Raw genomic sequence first — 23,227 nt, forward strand, 5'->3', positions numbered from 1 at the left:
TTACAGTAGGCGATGATGTCATCCAGCCATCATTGTATCATGTGCCACCGCTCTGCTCTCTGTTCACATTATGCACTTATTCTCATTTGCCCGGCCCATGTCATTATTCGTTATCCTGACTAAACCCCAGTTCACTCCTCTCCGTCTCCAGCACATCCGTTCCAGCATTGCTGAATATTTTCTCCAGCGCACAGATCGGCCACATTAGTTCATCATAGTTTCGGAGTTGAAGGTTAGGGCAGCGCAGGCGATTCCTGTTACTGACTGATGCTTGTTTTTTGTCAAGATTATTTTATTTTTTTCTTCCTGTGTAATTTAGTAGTTGTGTCTGTAAGACAGAGAACGGCATCAGTCCTTATCTGGATTTCATCTCAAGGAGCAACGTCTTCTAGAACCATCTGTAAGCCTTGAAGAAAAAGCAGTGGACTCCTGGGCAACGCTAAGATATATGGCGACTGTGTATAGAGTCTGCATCAATTCTGCAAATATATACGCCGGATTATCAGAGGTTGGATTGAAGGAATTTCTTACAAATTTAGTTTTTGCACAAAATTTTTTTTTTTAAAAAAAATTGCAAAATACTAAATCACTGATCGGTCTAATATCCCAAACACAATGCCAAACGTACCGTCTGTACAGTATGATGGAAGATTTTATTGCATTGTTCAAAGTATAACTTTTACGAGTACAGCACTGTTTTTGGAAAAAAAAAAAACAATGCTTCAAAAACAGCGCCACACCTGTTCATAGGTTATACCTGGTATTGCAGCTATGCTCCATTTAGTTCAGTAAAGCTGACCTGCAATACCAGACACAATCCATAGAAAGGCAGGGGCGCTGTTTTTGGAAAAAAACAGCCATGTTTTTATAGTCCTGCACAACTCCTGCAAACCTCAAAATAGGAAAACTAATGCTGATGCTGATGCTTTGGAAAATATGTATTTGTCTGAAGGGTGCCCTGATATTAAGTTGATCACAAGAGGATTGTAAGGGTCTGTTCACACGGAGTTTTTTGCCATCGGATTTTGACGCGGAGTCCACCTTAAAATCTGCCTGCAAAAATGCATCCCATTCATTTCAATGGGAGCCAATAGTTTTTTTTTTCCGCCAGTGTTTTTTTTCAGCTAGCGGAAAAAAAATAGCAACATGACCTATCTTCAGGCGGATTCCGCCTGGAAAAACCCATTGAGGCGGAAAAATGGTGATGTGTTTTTTGACGCGGTTTTTGCAAAAAACACTAGCATTTTTCAAAGAGAAGTTTCCAGGTCCATACACTGTGCTGGAGCAAAAAAAAAAAACTAAACTAAACTAAAAAAAAATAAACTAATGTTTTTAGAAAACTAAAAACGTCTCTAAAAACACTCAAAAAATGCCTCAAGTAAAAAAAAACACGTCAAAAAAACATTTCCTAATTCCTGAAACAGATTTTTTCCACTGCCAAAAAACTCTGTGTGAACATACCCTAATGCTGAGTTCACACAGAGTTTTTTGGACCGTATTTTGATGCGGAAGCCGCCTCAGAATCCGCCTCCAAAAAAACACCTTTCGCGGATAGCCGCGACTGGATGCCAGTGCAGTGCATTGGCATCCATTCACGGCATTCCGCTCCGGTGTAGGCCCAAATGAATGGGCCTAGTCAAGAGGGAGTCTTGCACTGAAGACACTGCAGCAAATTCAACCGCGCAATCCATGTCAAGATAGAGCAGCTCACTGTGAAGTGAATGGCTCCCATTGAAGTCAATGGGAGTCATTTTCTGGAGCGGATTCTGAGGCGGATTCCGCATCAAAATCCGGTCCAAAAAACTAAGATGGCAACCAAGCACTAAGTGTTCATTTTCTCTGCAGCACCACCACAGGTTGAATTAAGTATTACACAATGTCCATTGAAAACAGTGGGTTCTCTGTGTAATGCAGGACAGTACAGATCCTCCAGAGCCCGTGATGTTCTTTATTGTCGCCTTTGACGCTTGTGGATCTTGAGCAGAGGACCCTTCTATGAACTACGAATTCTCTAATAATATAAAGTTAGAGGATTTGCTTGTGAATTGGCCAAAAAGTGGAAAGAAATCTGTTCCAAAGACCTGCCTTGTGTGGGTCTCCAGCCAGAGCCCCATATATGTAACCTAGACCCACCAAAGGACCATCTGGTTCTCCAGAGGACTAATACATGCCTACATTGGGGATGTACAGGGAACCTGCAGAAAACCTGGTCATAAATCTGTCCATAAAAGCCAAAATAAAAGAAATGTTGGAAAAAAACCTCAAACTATTCACCTTCTCCCAATACATAAAATACTACAGATTTGGGGTTAATTTTGCAAAATAAATTCATTTTTGGATAGCATTTTTTTTTAGAATTTTTCTCTCCCTCGATATAAGTATATTTTTATTTTATATATATATATTTTTTATTTTTTTTCATTATTATGGGGAAAAAAAACGAAAATTGAAAAGATAAATCTTAATTTTCCAGAAATAAGGCTTTTTGCTAGCATGAAACTTCAATCCATGAAGGGCGCGTATTAGAAAGCTGTAGATTTAAGACTTGTCCACCATGATCAAACTGGATTTATGGCGCATCATAACTCCCCAGACACCATCCTGCAGCTTATTAATTTAATAGACTCCTGTCCGTTCCGTGATGTTCTTGCCATGACAGGTTTTTCAGATAAGGCAAAAGGCTTCTGACAGCCACGAGAACATATATATATATTTCTCTGTTTTCCTTCAAGCAGGAATTGTAACGTCTTGGTCTCAGGCTTCATTTCTGCTTTTGGGAAAATGACAAAAATAACAGAATTTCGCAATGTCTTACTAAATACAAAGACATAAGGTCATCAACGCATATAATACTGTAGATAGATAGATAGATAGATAGATAGATAGATAGATAGATAGGAAGGAAAGAAAGAAAGAAAGAAAGAAAGAAAGAAAGAAAGAAAGAAAGAAAGAAAGAAAGAAAGAAAGAAAGAAAGAAATAGATTGCATAGATAGATAGGAGATAGATAGATAGATAGATAGATAGATAGATAGATAGATAGATAGATAGATAGATAGGAGATAGATAGATAGATAGATAGATAGATAGATAGATAGGAGATAGAAGATAGATAGATAGATAGATAGATAGATAGATAGATAGATAGATAGATAGATAGATAGATAGGAGATAGATAAGAAGGAAGGAAGGAAGGAAGGAAGGAAAGAAAGAAAGAAAGAAAGAAAGAAAGAAAGAAAGAAAGAAAGAAAGAAAGAAAGAAAGAAATAGATTGCATGGATAGATAGGAGATAGATAGATAGATAGATAGATAGATAGATAGATAGATAGATAGATAGGAGATAGATAGATAGATAGATAGATAGGAGATAGATAGATAGATAGATAGATAGATAGATAGGAGATAGATAGATAGATAGATAGATAGATAGATAGATGATAGATAGATAGATAGATAGATAGATAGGAGATAGATAGATAGATAGATAGATAGATAGATAGATAGATAGATAGGAGATAGATAGATAGATAGATAGATAGGAGATAGATAGATAGATAGATAGATAGATAGATAGATAGATAGAAGATAGATAGATAGATAGATAGATAGATAGATAGATAGATAGCATAGATAGATAGATAGATAGATAGATAGATAGATAGATAGATAGATAGATAGGAGATGGATAGATAGATAGAAGATAGATAGATAGATAGATAGATAGATGATAGATAGATAGATAGATAGATAGATAGATAGATAGATAGAAGATAGATAGATAGATAGATAGATAGATAGGAGATAGATAGATAGATAGATAGATAGATAGATAGATAGATAGATAGATGGATAGCATAGATATAGTTCAAATAAAAGAGTTGTCCCGGATTAGACTAACATGGCAACTTTCTTTTTAAAACAGCTGGACTGCCATGTTTTCTGTTCTTGAACAACCCCTTTAATAGAATTGCTCATGTACTGTTGCTACTGTGTGTTTACTTTGATCGTCTCTATTATATGTTCTGAAGGTGGAATTATATGGGGCAATAAGACATAAATGGCTGTGCAATGGTACCATTTGGGGTTTGTGTAGCAATATTAATTGGATATAGTGATATTACAAAGGAATGCATAGTGGTATTATTTGGACACTATATAACAGTATTATTTGGGTACTGTATAGTAATGTTACAAGAAGTTGCATAGTAATATTACTTGAGTGCTATATAGCAGTATTATTTGGGTAATAATATTACAACATAATGCATAGTATATTATTTGAGCCCTATACAGTATAGCAGTATTATCTGTGTACTGGACAGTGATAATACCAGGCAATGCATACCAGTATTATTTGGCCACTTTATAGCAGTACTATTTGGGTACTATATTCTAATATTACAGATCAATTCATTGTAATATTACTTGGGCACTATATTGCAATATTATTTGGGTACTGTATAGTAATATTACAAGACGATGCACAGCAGTATTATTTGAGTCCTATATAGCAGCATTATTTGAGTACTTTATCTTAGTATTACAAGACAATGTATAGTAATATTATTTGTGTGATATATAGCGGTATTATTTAGATTTTATATATATATATATTTTGTTGGCAATGTTTAGTAATATTATTCACCATATTGCACTATTTTGGGCACTGTTTAGTAACATTATTTATGCCATATACTATATAGGCACTGTTGAGTATATTATAGGTATTATTGGACCACATGCATGGCCTGTTTTATTCACTTTAACTAATATCCAACTTTTGGCATATTTAAGGCTGTGAATAGGTAGAAATCTCACACCTTGGAGGGACTAGGTATTATTTACATCTAATTTTTGGCCTCTGCAGGTGGTAAATTTTGGGACTATTCCCTATCCTATAGAAAAATTCTCTAATAAATTCAACAGAACAAATATAAACCTCCGAAATTTCCATGAATAAATTTGATATACGGTAATATTTTTGCACTGAGCTGTAGCATGACCATGGGATACATGAATGTGATGTCACTTCCTGAGAAGAGGAAGTGGAGCCGTTTCTGAAAGAAAGCCGCCATGTTCTGGAATCTTGGATAACCTCTTGAAGATTATAGAATGGGGTACAATAAAGTAATAAAAATAGACACTTAATTTAATATCTATCTATCTATCTATCTCCTATCTACCTACCTATCTATCTATCTATCTATCCATCTATCTATCTATCTATCTATCTATCTATCTCCTATCTATCTATCTATCTATCTATCTATCTATCTATCTCCTATCTATCTATCTATCTATCTATCTATCTATCTATTGATATACATATATATATATATATATATATATATATATATATATATATGCTAAATAAAATAAACGTATTTCATAGAACAACTCATTAATATGATAATCTATAGAACATCTTGACTTTCCCTTCCCCCTTCCATAGATTGCCTGTCAATTACTATCCTTTGGCGAAAGAGTCTGAGATTATCGAAGTCCATGTCGTGTCCACGGATTACTGCCACTTTTCAATTGGAAGCGTCACCTATCTTCGGCAACATAATGGAATGGCCTCAGACATCTGGGAAGCATGTTGGCTTTTACGGCATGGTGTTATCCTGTGGTGCTCTGCAATCAATTACCGTTATACCGCCATCATTAATAATTTTCTTAATGAAAATGATTCTGTTGATCTCCGCTGTATTTTAATTATCAGAGTTAAGCATAATTACATTGCAGCTCTGAGCTGGCATGTACACTCCTTTAGGGCGCAATTTTGTTTTAACACACTGATAATGTAATTTTACATTGTGTCAGTTGTTTAGTTATTATCCAGTCGTACAATTCCGCTGTATTCCTGATAACAGATAATAACCTTAGTACCTTCCATATCCTGAAGTCATTTAAAAAGCAATATTGGAATTTCTTAACTAGCTAACTTAATCGTCTTATGAATGTATAATTCCCATTGCTAAATATTTGTACCGGCACCCTGTTTTAATAATGCCCCTAAACGCAGGTAACCATACATGTAATGAGGAAGACGAGATAATTACATTTCTTTGCACAAACACGTCTCTTCTTCAATAACAATGCAATATCGTGACCCTGGAAGTCTTTGCAGAAGATATTTCACTTTATCTATAATTCACTTGGATCTTGTAAGACATTTTGGGTTTCCTATAGACAGTCAAGGGTATACACATCATCAAGTGCGATCATGCAGTTGCGAAGAAAGGAGGCTTCAGATGTATCAAGCGCCAACATGACCACTGTGGCGCGCTACGACGTAGGCGTATGATATTTGCGTAGCGCGCCACTCATTCTTGAGAACATCCACACTATATAACTAGTGCGCAGCACCATTGGATTGGAAGTAATGTTGACATTTGATAGCTCAAGCCAGAATTGATAGCTCAAACCAGAACCATTACTTAGAATTTCTGAGTCCAATGTAGAATATTTAAGTAAATGTTATACCTCCAATGGCAAGCCAGAACCGGTAGCGCAAGCCAGAACCATCATTCAAAGACTTCTAGTCCCAATGCAGAACATTTAAGAGGACATCACATCATTGGTGTCAAGTCAGGACCGATAGCTCAAGTCGGAACCATAACTTAAAGCTTCTGAGAACCAATGCAGAATAATAAAGAGGATCTCACATCTCTGATGTCAACCCAGAACCAATAGCTCAAACCAGAACCATAACTTGAAGCTACTGAGCCCCAATGCAAAATATTTTAAGAGTCTCACACTTTCGGTGTCAAGCCAGAGCCCACAGCTCAAGTCAGAGCCATAGGTTGATGTGTCTGAGCCCTATTGAAAAATATTTGAGACTGTCATATGTAAAACTGCTTTTTTCTCCTTGACAATTTCAGAAACCAGGCTGCAGATGCCATTGTCAGCTCTGCACCTAATATGGCTGTGCCCATGGCATTGGCTAATTTGATCAACCTGTCTAATGGATTGTGTAGAGAATTGAGAAATGGCCATAGAGAAGACCTGGGCATTGTATGGCCCGCAGGCCACATCCAGACCTCTAACTACTAGTTTCTCTGACCAGGCTGCATGAGATTGTTGTACAGGGGCATTCCCCCTGTGCTCCGAACACAGCATTGTCATCAATCCAGCGCCGCCCTTCTTCTGCTCTGTCGGCTATTCTCCTTCTCTTCTTACATGAGACCACCACAAATGGGCGATGGACATAGCTGTTCCGTCGACCATTTTGTGGTGGTTTCCTGTAAAAGGAGGAGGAGAATCATCATTGGAACAGAAGAGAGGATGGATGACAATGCTGTGCCCAGAGCACAAGGGTGATGCAATGAAGAATGAAGGAAAATTCAAAAATGGCAGCATGAGCCTTCAAGATAAAGGTAATATACGAAGGTTTTTAGTTTAAAATGTGTTTTTTAATTATAGAATCTCTTTACCTTAGTATGGCCCTCTAAAACCATTTCAATTTCTCATGTGGCCCCATAGGAAACTTAATTGCCCACCCCTGCCATAAAGTCTTGCCCCAATTGCTCTTTATAGGGTGAGGCTAAAGGATTGCCACAAATGCTGACCATTCCTATCCTGGGATGATGAGGTGATAAAACAGCAAGGGGACTCCATATTGTTGTCACTGTGCTTTCTTTCTTCATTCAGACACGTACAAGGGGTTTACTTTTTGGAAATTGTTGGGTATAACAGCAGTCTCGTCTCTTGTAATCTGGCCGCTATCAATCTACTAGTTATGCCTTCTATATCTAACCATTGACTTTGGGGGATTTAGTATCATCAAATAGAACTTGTTTTGGTTCAGATAAAATTACTTGAGCCATTCTCAATTTCAGGAGGAAGGCAATAAGTAGGCCTCAAGACAGTATGACTGCAGAGTTAGTAAGGCCGGACTAACAGGCCTTGTCTTAAGTGATAGGCCTCACGACACTATGACTGCAGAGCGTGTAGTCTGTTACAGTGGAGACACAAAGGAGTGCAGACACATACGAGTCCACAGTGGGGAACATCCTAATCTCTGACACTCCACAACATGATAAATGTCACAACTCACCTCTGATTATTATTTCTATAGTAATTCTCAGTTTTCCTATAAGGTTGCTATAAGATGCTGAAGACCTGATAATTCTACCTTGTTATATCTTTATATGTAGTATGAGCAGATTATATGTTTGTGTATTGTGTTTCTTTTGTGGTTTATCACTAGAATATTCTCTTTAGAGATATTCTCCTGACTTGGCATTTAAGATAAGTAGATTTACTTACAATGTGCCTTCTTGTTGGAGATCAAACATGGACCTTGCAGGAAGGGGCGTCCATGTTTGCGTCACCTACTAGCTACTTCTTACACATCTTGCTAGTGAGATAGTGATAGCTTAACCAGAGCCAATGCCTCAGTTCACTGTCCTTGCGATATATATAAATAGTCTGACCCAGGTATAGTGGGTAGTTGACCCACCCGCATGAAGCCCGGCACCCAAAGACCGATGGCCACATGCCGGAACCCAGAGACCCATGGCCAAATGCCGGAACCCAGAGACCCATGGCCACATGCCGGCACCCAGAGACCCATGGCCACATGCCGGCACCCAGAGACCCATAGCCACATGCCGGCACCCAGAGACCCATGGCCACATGCCGGCACCCAGAGACCCATGGCCACATTGCCGGCACCCAGAGACCCATGGCCACATGCCGCCACCCAAAGACCCATGGCCACATGCCGGCACCCAGGGACCCATGGCCACATGCCGGCACCCAGAGACCCATGGCCACATGCCGGCACCCAAAGACCCATGGCCACATGCCGGCACCCAGGGACCCATGGCCACATGCCGGCACCCAGAGACCCATGGCCACATGCCGGCACCCAGAGACCCATGGCCACATGCCGGCACCCAGAGACCCATGGCCACCAGCCTCCCCTAGCTCCCCACTTATCTTAACTACAAAACCTAGTTCTCTCCGTGTGCTTAATGTTCACATATCAATGCCATTAAATTGTTAATAATATATCGCCTGGCAATCCTTGAATAAAACATTTTACTACTTTCATCTAACATATTAATTTATTCCCATTAGTGAATCTGTGACGGACATAAAGTCATGGCAGGTATTTTGCACATTACACCAATATTAAGCTTGTCAATTAACTGAAACTGATAACCCCACAAAGATAGCAGGCAGTAGAAGCGATGACACGGTGATGATTTTATGGTCATTATGGATATTTTTGCACATTTCATAAAAAAGATTGCTATTATTTTAAAGAGATCTGTATGAAACGTATAGGCCGACTTATCACATGGAGCTCAGCCATCCAGCTAAATGAAAATAAAATTTGCCTTTGCAACCATTTTGGTTTTGTTCTACCATTGCTTCTAATGAATCATTTAGAAACTTTGCAAATAATCAAATTAATTGATATAAATCATTCTAACAGGGATCTCTGTGGCTACAGACTACAAAACAACTATGTATAGGTTAATTCTGTAACCATACTCATTTCCAACTGATTCCCCAATTTTTGTTGGCGTCAATGGTGCTAAACCTAGCAAGGTCAATGGTTCCACCATTCCTGATCAGTATTTCTTTGGAGCATACAAACTCCTTGCAGATGTTGTCCTTGGCAGGATTCGACCCCAGGACTCAAGCACTGCAAGGCTATTCCTGCTTACCCCAAACACATGCATGCACAATAATCCACGAGGGCATGGGATCTATAGGAAGTAGAAGCTGAGCCTCTAATAATGGCTTATCTTCTCTGAGGACAAAGAATCAGACATGTTGAAATTGAATATGCCCAATCTTACTTTCCTAAATATCTTCAGTGTGATGTGAGAGTTGGACTCCACCACACACACAGAAGACTATGGTCACGTTTAGAGATGAGCGAACAGTAAAATGTCCGAGGTTCGATATTCGTTTTGAGTAGCCCCTCAATATTCGACTACTCGAATCGAATATCGAACCCTATTATAGTCTATGGGGGGAAAATGCTCGTTTCAGGGGTAGGCAATGTTCAATCAAATTATACTTAACAAGTCCACGAGTGAGGGTCGGGCTGGATCCTCCGAGAAGTCTTCTCCTTGCAGCGTCCCCGCGGCATCTTCCGGCTCTGAATTCACTCTGCCAGGCATCGGGCCTGGGCAGAGCCGACTGCGCATGTCCGCTCTACAAGCGATGCCTGGTAGAGTGAATGAAGAGCCGGAAGATGCCGCGGGGAAGCTGCACAGAGAAGACTTCTAAAGGTAGGAGAAGAACCAGCGTTGATTGGCCGACTGTATAGCATTCGGCCAATCAATGCTGGTTCTGCATCGAACTTTTACATTCGAACAGCGAGTGGTACTCGATCGAGTACGAGTATTTCGAATACCGTAGTATTCCATCGAATACCTACTCGATCGAGTACTATTCGCTCATCTCTAGTCCCGTTCCATCAAAATTGATAGGACCGTTTGTCTAATATGGATGACCCTCTTAAGAGCTAAGACACCTGCGGTGAATTCTGAGCCATGATAATTTGATATCGAGATAAGGGAATCTCTCCTAGCCTTATACAATGGAGAGATCACGCACATCCAACCATCTTCAGGAAATAACCGTTTTCCGTTGCGAGCAGATAAAGGGTTAAGTTCAACTCCATGAATAATAAGACTTGTTTTTGTTACTGGGGGTCACCTAAGAGCAGAGAGCACTGAAGGAGATACACCAAGGCGTAGTATCTGATCTGAACGTAGATGGCTCCGAGCCCATGGCATTTTCCCCATTGTGCACGTTCCTACACAACAAATGTTATGTTTTACAGAACCTGACATACATTATTTAAATGCAAATTGATGCTGTGTATTTATATATTTAATATTTCATTTGGCGCTTTCAAAGGCTTGTGAAGGTTACAAAGAAATCTACTTCTGAGTGTGTAAAATGTAATGATTAAAAGAACAACTTGTAATTGTTTCGAGGAAGTTTTTTTTGGAGAGTCTTTGATGTTGCGATTAATGTTTCGGATGTAAATAATTTGATATGAATTCCTGTTTGCTTAAAATCTCGGGCTTCCTTTTTTTTTCCCTTTCTTTATAACAGTCAGGAGGTTGCCTTGGCAAAAAAAAAAAAAAAACATATTTCATCTCAGTGTGCGCCGATGTTTGGAAACCTAGAATAAAATGTGTAAAATTGTAATATGTTCTGTGAAATCTACAAAGAGATCATCAAAGTCTCTTGAAGGCACAACTAGGAGTTGTCTTGGTTAACAATGGGCGATATTACCATAAGCGACTTGTGGCTCTGCATTATATGATCTTCCTTCATAGGGTGATGTTTCCGTTAATCCATCACATATTTCCCCGGGTAATTATATATTTGTGTTTACAGATTCCAAGGCAACCGGGCTGTACTTGAGGATGCAAGGTGGACTTTCCAAACCTTTGAGAAGGTCTTTCCATTGTAAGCTAACTGGGATCATTAAAGAAGACCTTTCACCACCTCCACCAACTCCAACTCGTTGCATCTTGTCAATAAGTTATGCTCCACTGATTTTGGTTCCGTTGGAATTTTTACTCTAGCCCCCCATTCCTAAGCAATGGGTGCTATTAATTTCAGCACCCAATATACTACTTAGGCTGCCTACTGTCACGTGAAAGCATGAAGAGACCACCCACCCAACTGCGATGAAATCAGTGGATTGGCGCCTATTGAGTGGGAGTTGGTGGAGGTGGTCAAAGGTCCTCTTTAAAGGATTGTTTCTTCATAAGACAGACTTTATGTGTATGACAATGTACTGACTTTCCCCATGGCCATGTTTATTTCCAATCTGCCCAGACCTTTGCTGTCGGGGGAGACAAGCCCTTACCTAAGCTTACTTCCCTCTCCCTTTTGAGACATGCCTGATCAGACAATGCATGTGAATTGGGGCGTCTGAAGGCATAGCTGGCAGCTGAATGAGCATTTGGCCAACAGCTAGTGAAAGTGTATAACTAGCTTAAGTCAATGTATGGATTGGTATGTGGGCACCTACATAGGCTAAGCAAAGAGCCCCTAACCAAGAGCGACTAAGAGGTTCACTTGCATGAGGCCAGATTATAGGAAGGAAAAGTTGCCTGCTCTACTGACTTACTGACTTAAGGGGGTTGTCCAGGATATTCAGCTTTTCGTAAAGGATGCAGAGGAAGCTAAAAAAAAAAATTCTGTGTCTCTGATTGTGGTCTGGTCCTGCTGCCCCAGTGTTTCTTCCAGCGGAAGTCCTCGTAAAGGCCGATCATGACTTAAGGAAAGGAACTGGGATGTAGTAGGCGATGTATGCAAGTGACGTTCCAGTTCCTGATAGGGCTCAGCTGTCACGTGAGGCGAGGACTTTCGCTGGAAGAAGCACCAGAGCTGGACCAGACAACGGTGGGAGGCACCTGAGCACCAGGGACTGGTAAGTATGGCTTTCTGCCTCCTTGTAGGAGAATCGTATATCCTGGACAACAACTTTAAGCAAAATGGAGCAGATTCAAGTATCAATGGCACTTTTTGGCGTATAAAATTAGCAAACCAGTGGTTTGTGGGTTTTTGTTAAGCCCCTTGTGACTTACATAGGTCTAAGTGGTGCTTTTTATGTTGTAATTGCCATTTTTCTCAAAGGAAGTGGGATGGCCATGCCAGGTTCACGATCATTTACCCCAATTTTGTGACACAAATGACTGCAGAAATCTACTCTGGCACAGAATAGACATAAATGATCCTAATTTCCAATTTCCTTCTTTGTGTCTACTGTTTTCTTACATTCTATTCTAATATCTACTTTAGGTTTGTATCAATTTTTTTTGTTGGGCAGGGCTACTACAGATGGAGTAGACTTGAGATTCTGGTGCATAGAGGGCTGGAGCTATGCTTAATGTATAAGAGGTGTTAGCTAGAGGAGATCAACACAGGCATAGGAAACATCAGTACTGATACATCTCCATCTCCAAAGATCCAGGGGCTTTTCATAGTCCTCTCCTGATATGACGCATGGTTTGAGAACTAGAATTAGCAAAACCTAATCTTTTGCAAATAGATGATCGAAAGGAGTAATAGTGGTAAAGGACAGACCCACTATGTAATGTAATTGTGTAGCCAAAGTAAGACACATCTACATTGGGAGTCACTAAACTTTACACAAAGCTTTGACTGTATGATGCGTTTCAACTCCATATAGGGGTCTTCTTCAGGATCACAACTATGGACCGAAATAAGATCACAGTACTTGTCTTTAGGGGTGGATTAAAAATACTGATGGCCTAGGTTATCACTATCACATTGGTGGAATAGGAAGCCGACAGCTCCATTCTCCTTGTAGTGGTCAGACCAGGCTATTGCAAATCAACTCTTGTTTACCTGACTAGGAGCTAAGATGCAATGACTTGGTTTAGCCACTACACAGAGAACGGAGCTGTCTGCTTCCTGCTTCATTCTGCTCGATGATGATGCTAAGTGTCTGACCTCCACTGATATGATATTTTTAGCCTGGAAAACCCCTTTAAAGTTTGAATCAACCTTTAAAGTCCAAATTAGGGTAAGGGTCCTATAGCAGATATCATTGGTATTGTTCTAACACAATGTTATTAGATTGTCATAACAAAAAGTAGACCCAGAAGAGTAATTGAAGCCATTTGGATCTATTGCAATACCAGCAACGGGGCTTCCTACCTACAAGATAAGATAAGATAATCCTTTAATAGTCCCACCATGGGGAAATTCTAAAATATCTGGTATCTTCTTAGATGGCGCGGAGATGTATGAGCCCCTCAAGTCTTGGCTCAGCACCTCTTATAGCTAAACCGAGGAATAACCAGTTTATTGGTTTGGGATATCGTGGCCAACACCGTTCACCTAAAATAGTGATATCTGTGTCCCTATAGGAACACTATTGTTGAGCGATATTATTTGGTGATAGGCTACAAGAACATGACTCCACTCGTGTCATGGACATCCAACCTGCCTCGGAAAAACCGGATTCCAACACCCCAAAACATCTCCATCAACATTAACACAACCCCACGCCATTTACCTTTGTTGTAGACTATACAGTTGTTCTTGCTATCCTCGACCCCTTGCCAGGTCACATCCAACAACCATTTAGGACCATCCGTCAGCACCAGCGGAACGGGAGCCTTCGTCTTCTACCGAAAAAAAAAAACACAAAATAAGATAAAGACCAATTAGAACTAATCAAAATCGTAGACTTTTAAGCTTCCTATTTTAGCATCTCGGCGGCTCAGTCATCATCTACATTCTCAACGTCATCTCCTTAAACAATAAGAAGGGATAAAAGCGTTCCAGCCTCTCGACTGATCTGAATAGCTAAGTTATTATCAAGGATATTTCCACACGATACTGGATCAGATCTCACAGATTACGCCGATCTCCAGTGGTTTGGAATTATAAAGGAAAATGCAGATGACTTTCAGAGCAGAAACCCATGTTTGCAAGTGAACTTTAGGTACATTGTACTTCGCTATCAACAAGATCTCACTATTTCCTGAAACAGACAGGAAAGAATTCAGAGAATCAGTATCCATTTCAAGCCCCTTATCCGCTCTTACATTTATTTTCTCGTAGGAAATTATTCTGAATGAATAATGTAATTTTCCCTTCTCTATCTTTTGCCGCCTGATGATGTACAGTTTTACTGCCGCTGAAATAATAATATTGTTAATGTTTCAATATGTAGTCTCCAGACTATAAAAGACACAGAGTGAATACATTTCAAAGCAGAGGAAGCAAAGCATGACACCTCTTGTCCTTTGAGGTATAAAAAAAAAAAAATTGAAGAGCTTGTTCCATATTTTTTTCTTATTGAGGATTTACTGTTCTATATAATAAGGAATTTTTTTATACCCGTTTTATTAGAAGACGGTAAAAGCTGCGAATGCTGACGGCTCTGGTGACCTTGTAATGGTTCTAGATTGGGTTCGTAGAACATCTCTACCGGGGTGGGATGGTAACAACGTATTCCTGAAAATAACCTAGGGAGGAATCCCGTAAAAATGTATTATTAAATATATTATTTATATTTAAATGTATTAATTTTTTTACTAATTTATTTAATTAATTAAATCATATTTTTAATCTGTTTTTATTTTATTGTCATTTTTTTATTCTATTTTCTGTACGTGGTTATTGGGGTGGCCATCTTTTCTTACTCTCTATTAACAGCATTTAGTGATATGCCTTACATCAGTTTCAGGGCCCTGGGCAGTAACAAACTGGAGCTGACTCATTGAGGTCCACGGGACATGAGTGCAGGGTGTGATATCCTCTATTGTCAATGGTGAATGTAATTGTTAGTGTTGTGTGGTGTTATCTATAGAGGTTTTATATACTATTGTCTGTGATGTAAATGAGGTAACTACTTCAAAAAATACAACACAATTGGCAAGTATCAGTCTATTGTTATGTTTAGTGGCAAGAGTGAAAATTGCAGAATATGGTGCTTTTTTAGATATGGTTTACATGGAAAATTTAAAAGGCTAAAAATCTTTCATATGTTTTCATAAAAAGTTAATAGGTCATTTTCTGAGGACACGTTCCCTTTTTGCTAAGAGTTGGATCTTCTTGGGATAAATTCTGCAAGGAATGGCATATTTTACATTATAGACTTCCAACAGAAACTGAAAAGAGGAAATAGTTAGTTGTTTTGATATCTGAACTTGCAGAATTCCCCAGGATTTCCAAGTAATTTGTAGTGAAATCCACAATATAAGGGTCCGTTCACACTACCGTTATTATACGTTCCTCTCCTTCATCATGTGTATATTAAAGGGCTTATCCGGTTTCTAATACAGATGGCGTGCCCTTAGGATAGACCATCAATATTAGATCTGTGGGGGTCCAACACATGGCACCCCCGCAGGTCTCTGGTACCGAGACCATACAAACTGAAGTGGTGAGTATAGGTACTGCAGTGCAGCTGCATAGATATCAATGAGTTAGTTCGGCGAGTGAGCAGTTCAGCTCGTGGTAGGTATACAATATCGCGACCAGTATCTGTACTGGTGATCTGTGGGGGTCCAACACTTGGCACCCCCTCAGACCTTGGTACTGAGACCATTCAAACTGTAGTGGTGAGTATAGGTACTGCAGTGCAGCTGCATATATATCAATGAGTTAGTTCGGCGAGTGAGCAGTTCAGCTCGTGGTAGGTATACAATATCGCGACCAGTATCTGTACTGGTGATCTGTGGGGGTCCAACACTTGGCACCCCCTCAGACCTTGGTACTGAGACCATTCAAACTGTAGTGGTGAGTATAGGTACTGCAGTGCAGCTGCATATATATCAATGAGTTAATATGGCGAGTGAGCAGGTCAGCTTGTGGTAGGTATACAATCTGTATCTGTACTGGTGATCTGTGGGGTTCCAGGTGCCAGAACCCCGCAGATATAATATTGATGACCTATCCAGATATTAGGAGCCCCTACACTGTTATATATTATTTTACAAGGGTAGGAATCTTATGTAAAACCATCCATGGCTGTAGGAATGGACAATAGCAGTCTCCTGCACTATCTATGGTCATCAGCTATGTAGCCCACTCTAAGGCTGGCCAAATCCCGTTGACAACTGCATGCTTGGCTTGTGTATGTGCAACAGTCAGAGGGGAATAAGCCTTGGTTCAACCCAAGATGTAAAAATCCAATCCAGATCTTTTTTCTTTTCCAAAACGACCACTCTAGAAAGTCAAGAGACCCCCGTGCACCTCAGATCCTTGTACAGTTTGCCCGACATTAATCAGATGTGTGACCAGCTTAAACCGGAAAAGTTGCAAAATAATTAAGGTCTGGCTGCAAAAATCTGCTTTGTCGTCCACCCCCTGTGCCCTCCTTTGGCAGCTGGTTGTTAACATAAGAAATTCCAGATTGTTCAGCTTAGAGGGAGCACGGGTGTAATGCGAATGCCTGACTTACTAGCTGCATTTGCTAAATGTTTGATGGTCGGAGTATTATTGCCGGCTTGTTTTTTCTTTTCTTTTTTTTTTAAAAAAAACAGTTTCTTATGAATCGGTTAATCTTATTGTCTTCAGAATAAAACACGGCGCAGCTTGTATGCTGTGCTATTTTTTCCACAATAAAAGCTCTAGAATTCCAGCTCTGTTTGCATTATACAGCGGCCAATGGAGAGAGCGTGATCTCATACTTATTTCCATCACAGTGGGTCATGGACCAATTTGAATATTTGGATTGTATAAAGATTATCGCAGTAGTGTTGTCATCAAAGGCAGCCTTATAGACGCTGTGCATAAATCATTTCCAAGGAAAAAAAAATACTGTACCATAAAAAAAAAAAAACACATTGGATGTAATTCCAGAAGAATGCAGGTTACGGTATATCAGTAGAAAATAATCATGAATATCAAAGCATATCAAGTTTCAATTAAAAATCTACATTTAGAAAAAAAACCTGAAATAATACGTGTGAAAATAAATGCTTTACCCTGGAAATAAAGCTACTATTTTATATTTAATACTGTACATACCGAGTTTCCTTCATTCTGCTATGTTAAATCCCTTAAAGGGGACCTTTAAGCATTTCCACTAACTCCAAATCTTTGCACCCTTTAATAGACACCGCTCTACTGATTCCAGCACAGTTGGAATTTTTTCTCTAGTCCTCACCATTCCTGAGCAATTGTCATTCAAGAATCAGGGGGCGGTCCTAGACTGGAGCAGGTAGTCTGAGACTGCCCACCTAACAGCAGAGAGACGAGGTAGCTTATTGGGCACTAAAACTAACATTACTGAATACTCTGGAACGGTGGGGGCTAGAAACAAAGTTTCAACTGTGTCAGAATCAGTGGAATGGGATCTACTAAAGGATGCAAAAGGCTGGACATGGTGATTGGTCCCCTTTAAATAATTTATTTTGTTTATTTAGAGGCAACATGTTCTGCAGTGCATTGTCAACACTGTCCCATGTAGGGCTCATAATATAAATTCCCTATTAGTATGTTTTGGTAGTGTGGGAGGAAACCGGAGTACCCAGTTGCAGACGTTGTCCTTGGCTGGATTTGGACCCAGGACTCCAGTGCTGCAAGGCTACAGTGCTAACCATTGAGCCATCATGCTGACAATTTTTAGTTTTGGAGATTTTTATTTTGGTGGTGTATGCTTAGGCTAGGTCATTAATATCAGATTAGTGGGAGTCTGATACCCAGCACCCCTACTGATCAGCTGATTGAAGAGTCTTTGTTCCCTCGTGATGGATATCACCTCCATCAGTCACCTGATCCTTCTGAAGTTTAGTCCCATTCAAATGAATGATAAAGTCACTACACTATGTAGGGTGCTGGGCTTGGTATACTGCACCACTTTTCTCAGAACTTGTAACTACGGCTAATAGATGATGACCCTTTATAGGGGACTCTCCCTCCCCTTTTACAATTCCTAATAGGGGGATATAAAAATAAGGTTTCAGACCATAAAACCCCCTTAATATCATCTAATATTTCCTTTATAGAAATGCACTACTATTGTCTATTACCACTAATGGAATGTATTTGATGTTTGGCCAAATGCGAGTGGAATTTATGTCTTTAGGAGGCGGTGGATACACAAGTAAATATATGTACACATTGTGAAATGACTTGGCCGATCAATTGTTTCCGTGTTCCTGTTCCATCCAAATTATTATGATAAAGAAAGTGAAGGAAGGAAACAGAAAGTGGATGTTTCCTGAAACAATAAGTTAGCGATGACATCAGAGAGTTACACGTTACAAGCAATGACAGTAATCCAGTAATATACTGCGTCCATTGTTTCAGCTTTGCAGAGCTCTCCATCTGCTACAAGGTGCTTCACATAGACATAGATAGGATAGACGTCTTGTGACAGAGTACTCAGAAATCATCATATTTTAGCCCCTTCCTGATAGTTAGCCCCCATACGGCCATGTGAACAAAAAAGTGTAGTGGCTAATGGTTTCGGAAGGAGCGGAGGAAAAAAAATGAAAAAAAAATCAAATAAAATTTGCAGTGGCTTGTCATAGAGCTGGAACAGATTAAGCTTAATTTTTAATTTATTGAAACCTCTGCTCATTCCGGTCTTATGAGTCCTCTAGGTGGTCTGGCTTTGAGATTGACAACCTTCCCTGTATAAGCACTCACTAACTGACACTCACTAACTGACACTCACTAACTGACACTCACTAAGTAGGACCGCCTACTGGACTCCTAAGGCCACAATTAGAATTTCAATCCAAATGTTATTGAATTTTTCCAACAAAACTTGAAACTGCTCAGCTCCTCGTGCTCTATAATGAGCTGGAGACAGAGGCAGCCCTTGTACAGTTTGATACATTCCCTTTAATTTATTATTACTTATCACTATCCTCAAACGACTCTTAGGCCACCTATGTGTACTATGTCCTTTAACCTTTAATTTGGGTAAAGACTTCAATTTCTAAAAAAAAATCGATACAGTATCAGAGCAAGTTATCAGAATCCGTGGCAGGCTGCAACTCACAACACAAACACTAGGTGGCGACATATTGACAATAGAAGATAGACGTTTCATGACGGAGTATCACAAAATCACATTGCTTAAAAAAGCTATTCATCTCCTGACACCTTGATTCTAGATTCATACCTAGACCTGAGAAACGGAACCCAATCCACTTAAAAAGTTACCCACAGTCGATAATGGGGGTCCGCCCAATTTCTGCCTGAAAAATGCCGGACTCGTCTCTCCACATTTTTCAAGTTGATTCGGGCACGGAATCCCTACATGGAATCTAAACACGGATTGAACTCAGCCGTATTGGGACATGCTAAGCCAAGAGATAAGGTAAGAATGGACACATCCGTGCTGTTTTTAGATGAGCGGCTCATTCATTTCGGTGGCCGGCTCTATACTTGCGCATGTGGATCCCCCTGTGCTCGCAGCACCTTGATTTTGTGAACATTCAGTAGAGACCATGAGAGTAACTTCACTCTGCCTTTCTGAACTCTATTTTAAATTACAAAAAATAAGGATAAGAGAACACATTTCTCTGAGTTTTCTGGAAGATTTGTGATTTTATCCGGACGGCGCAGATTGCCGGCTGTTCTGTAATGTTGAGCATTAAAAGGACCAGCTCACTCATCCTTGTAAACAAGACAGTTGGAGGTCAACAGCAACCTACAAAAATGTTCAGGGACACGTCTTACTCAAAGATTGCCGAAAAATAGTTGAAATATTTTTTGATGTGTAAAAGGGAGCTGAATTTTTCTTTTTCCTCGACTATAATGGCTGGTAAACACAATTGTAGTATGGTTGTGTGCATAAACTGTGCACGGAGAGCCAAGCTTCAGTTTTTGTTTTTTTAATGGATCCAGTCTTGTTCTTGGTGATGTCATTGTTAAGGGTGTACGAAGGATTTTTCAGAGGGTCAGCATGACCAAAAAGAAACACTGGGCAATCTCCAGAAGTCCCAAAGCTGGAGAGCAGAGGTCCTGGGGAAGGGGACCTTATGTATGACCAACAAGAATCCTTCACTGCATGGATGGAAGAATTACCCTCCCCATAGCAAGCTTGGCCACCACCCCCCAAAAGTCCCAATGATAGAGGGCACCAGCCTGGGGATCTGGAGTGTTGCAGGAACCTCTGCATAACCAACAAGAATCCTCCAACATACAGGCTGTTACCTCTCTCCAAAAGATGTTGGTCAACGGTGGAACTGGTAGGATATCAGTGCTGCCATTCTACTACATCAGGACAATGACTCACCCCTCTTGTGTACGCCCCGACAGAAAGAAACCATGATGAGCCCAAGGAGCATGGTAAGGCACAACTAAGTGAAAATGAATAAAACTGGCCATACACATTAGATTACGGTTGGCCAAAACCGACAATCCAATAATCCAACGGTCCCAACAATGGAAGATGTCATGGGAAAAAAATTTTCTCATTGAAATCAGTGGGCCAGTGTCACACATGGATATGTTGGGTCCTCCAAAATAAGAAGAGCTCTTGGCCTCCACTCTTGTACCAAGCCGATAGATAATGGTTCTGAACAGCAGACCCCCCTCCATTACATTGAAAAGAAAACTTTTAAAACCCAACTCATGTAAGACACTTTTATCACATTTCTATAGACACGACTCGCCATATCACGCTGGTCCTCAGGGGTGTAGATATAACAACCAGTGTCTAAGCTCTCTACCTGCCACAATCAGCCCTTCCTTGAGACATTGTATACTCAGGAGAGCGTTCAGTCTCATCTACGGTGTCCCCTCTCCCAGTAATGCGGAGAATATGTTATTAATTGTCAGCAGCTGCGTACATTTGACACACAGACACTCATTTGTTCCTCCGGGTGGAAGTCCCTTCAGGCAAGGTTGGAGGCAAGTTGGAAAGTAAATGACACTTGGCTGCTTTAGTACTGGCAATGAGTCACATTCGGGACAAGTCTCTGTTCTGTTACTGCAGAGGATCAGATACAAGTCAGTCCTATGGTGATCGCTAACAAACTGGTGTTACATTGATGAACACAGGCAGGACTGGACAGGAAGGATACAACGATACATGTTGACTAGAAGAGTCTATACTTATAGCGATTTTTATTGTCTTTCATAGTAGATTGAGGCTCAGCTCACACAATATAGAAGGATACTGGTGTGTAGGAACCAAATGTATCCTATGATGGATGAAAATGTTCCTATGGCCCAAATATAAGACAAAATATCATTGTACTTTTAACTGGTTAATACCATTTCTTGACCGTATGCAGAAGAGTATTCTAGGCAGTGCAAAAGTTATAGTATGAAATAAGGGTAGGGGCAGGCATATTGCATATGTATACATTATAAGGCATACAGTTACTTTTCTTATTTTTTTATTGCATATATTCAAAATCGTAACCAGTAATGAAGCTCATGGACTCCAATCCATATCTGGAGCCTTGTCACCAAAACCAAGCATATACTGTAGACCTGGTCCTGCATATAGGTTAGGGTCACCTGAATCAGTCGGTCTGTTTTCATTTGTGAATCAGGTTTTAGGATTAATGAGGGTGTTGAGATTGCTCCATTAAACTCAATTGAATCACAACATAAGCGATATTTCAGCAATGGAGGTGTCAAATCATAAGAGGAAACACTATGTGATTCGGGTGACCCTAACCTATCTATCTGCAGGGCTGGGGTGATATACTGGTTCTGGTGACACTAACCTATCTATCTGCAGGGCTGGGGTGATATGCTGGGATCTGGTGACCCTAACCTATCTATCTGCAGGGCTGGGGTGATACTCTGGTTCTGGTGACACTAACCTATCTATCTGCAGGGCTGGGGTGATATGCTGGTTCTGGTGACACTAACCTATCTATATGCAGGGCTGGGGTGATATGCTGGTTCTGGTGATACTAACCTATCTATCTGCAGGGCTGGGGTGATATACTGGGTTCTTGTGATGGTAACCTATCTATCTGCGGGGCTGCGGTGATATACTGGTTCTGGTGACATTAACCTATCTATCTGCAGGGCTGGGGTGATATACTGGGTTCTTGTGATGGTAGCCTATCTATCTGCGGGGCTGCGGTGATATACTGGTTCTGGTGACTCTAATAGTGTTGAGCGAATAGTATTCAAAACTATTCATTGAATACCTTGCTCCCATAGGAATTCGTGTAAGTGGCCAAACACCAAGGGGTTTATGCGCAGTGAATCTTTGCTGGCCACTAACACGCATTCCTATGGGAGTGAGGTATTCGAATCTACTATTCCCTCAACACTAGACACTAACCTATCCATCTGGCCCATGGTGGGTCACAGCCAATCAATTTCTTACAAATCTTATCAAATATTGGCAGATCTGTTAACAAATATCCCATGTTCGTGGACAGTTTTAGAACGTGGCATTGCTAGTCATTAATAATATTGAAATATTTTTGTTTTTCCTTTACAAAAAATTTCTGCTGCACTCACTGGCTCAGATTTACTATTAAGGTTACAACTAGACACTTGTGTAAAGATGACTTTCCTCTGACACAATGCAGCTCATCTTTGGTGCATCAAATTTGGGCTAAAAAATTTTGATTTCTTAGACATATGGGTGTGGATTCTCAGAAAAATGGGACTTAAATCCAATGCTTTCCTGGTGACTTCATGTGCCCAAAAATTGGGAGGTTGTCCCATCTCTACTACTTAATATAAACTAGCCAAGGAGCAGGAGAAGGGAAGTGACTAGTCTGAGCATTTGGCTTGAAAAAAGGCTGTCTGTTTTT

At 40.1% G+C, this 23,227-nt stretch overlaps 1 protein-coding gene across 2 annotated transcripts in view; it reads right to left on the minus strand.

The window, feature by feature from the left end:
* ZFPM2 (zinc finger protein, FOG family member 2) overlaps positions 1-23,227 on the minus strand; it is a 355,148-nt gene that overhangs the window by 136,251 nt on the left and 195,670 nt on the right. For both annotated transcript variants that reach the window (XM_075270229.1, XM_075270228.1), the window contains exon 5: positions 14,038-14,149. In XM_075270229.1, the coding sequence (XP_075126330.1) occupies positions 14,038-14,149 (112 nt within the window). The remainder of the gene's footprint in view (positions 1-14,037; positions 14,150-23,227) is intronic.

This window comes from Leptodactylus fuscus, chromosome 4 (assembly GCF_031893055.1).
Source record: "Leptodactylus fuscus isolate aLepFus1 chromosome 4, aLepFus1.hap2, whole genome shotgun sequence".
Classification (NCBI taxonomy): domain Eukaryota; kingdom Metazoa; phylum Chordata; class Amphibia; order Anura; family Leptodactylidae; genus Leptodactylus; species Leptodactylus fuscus.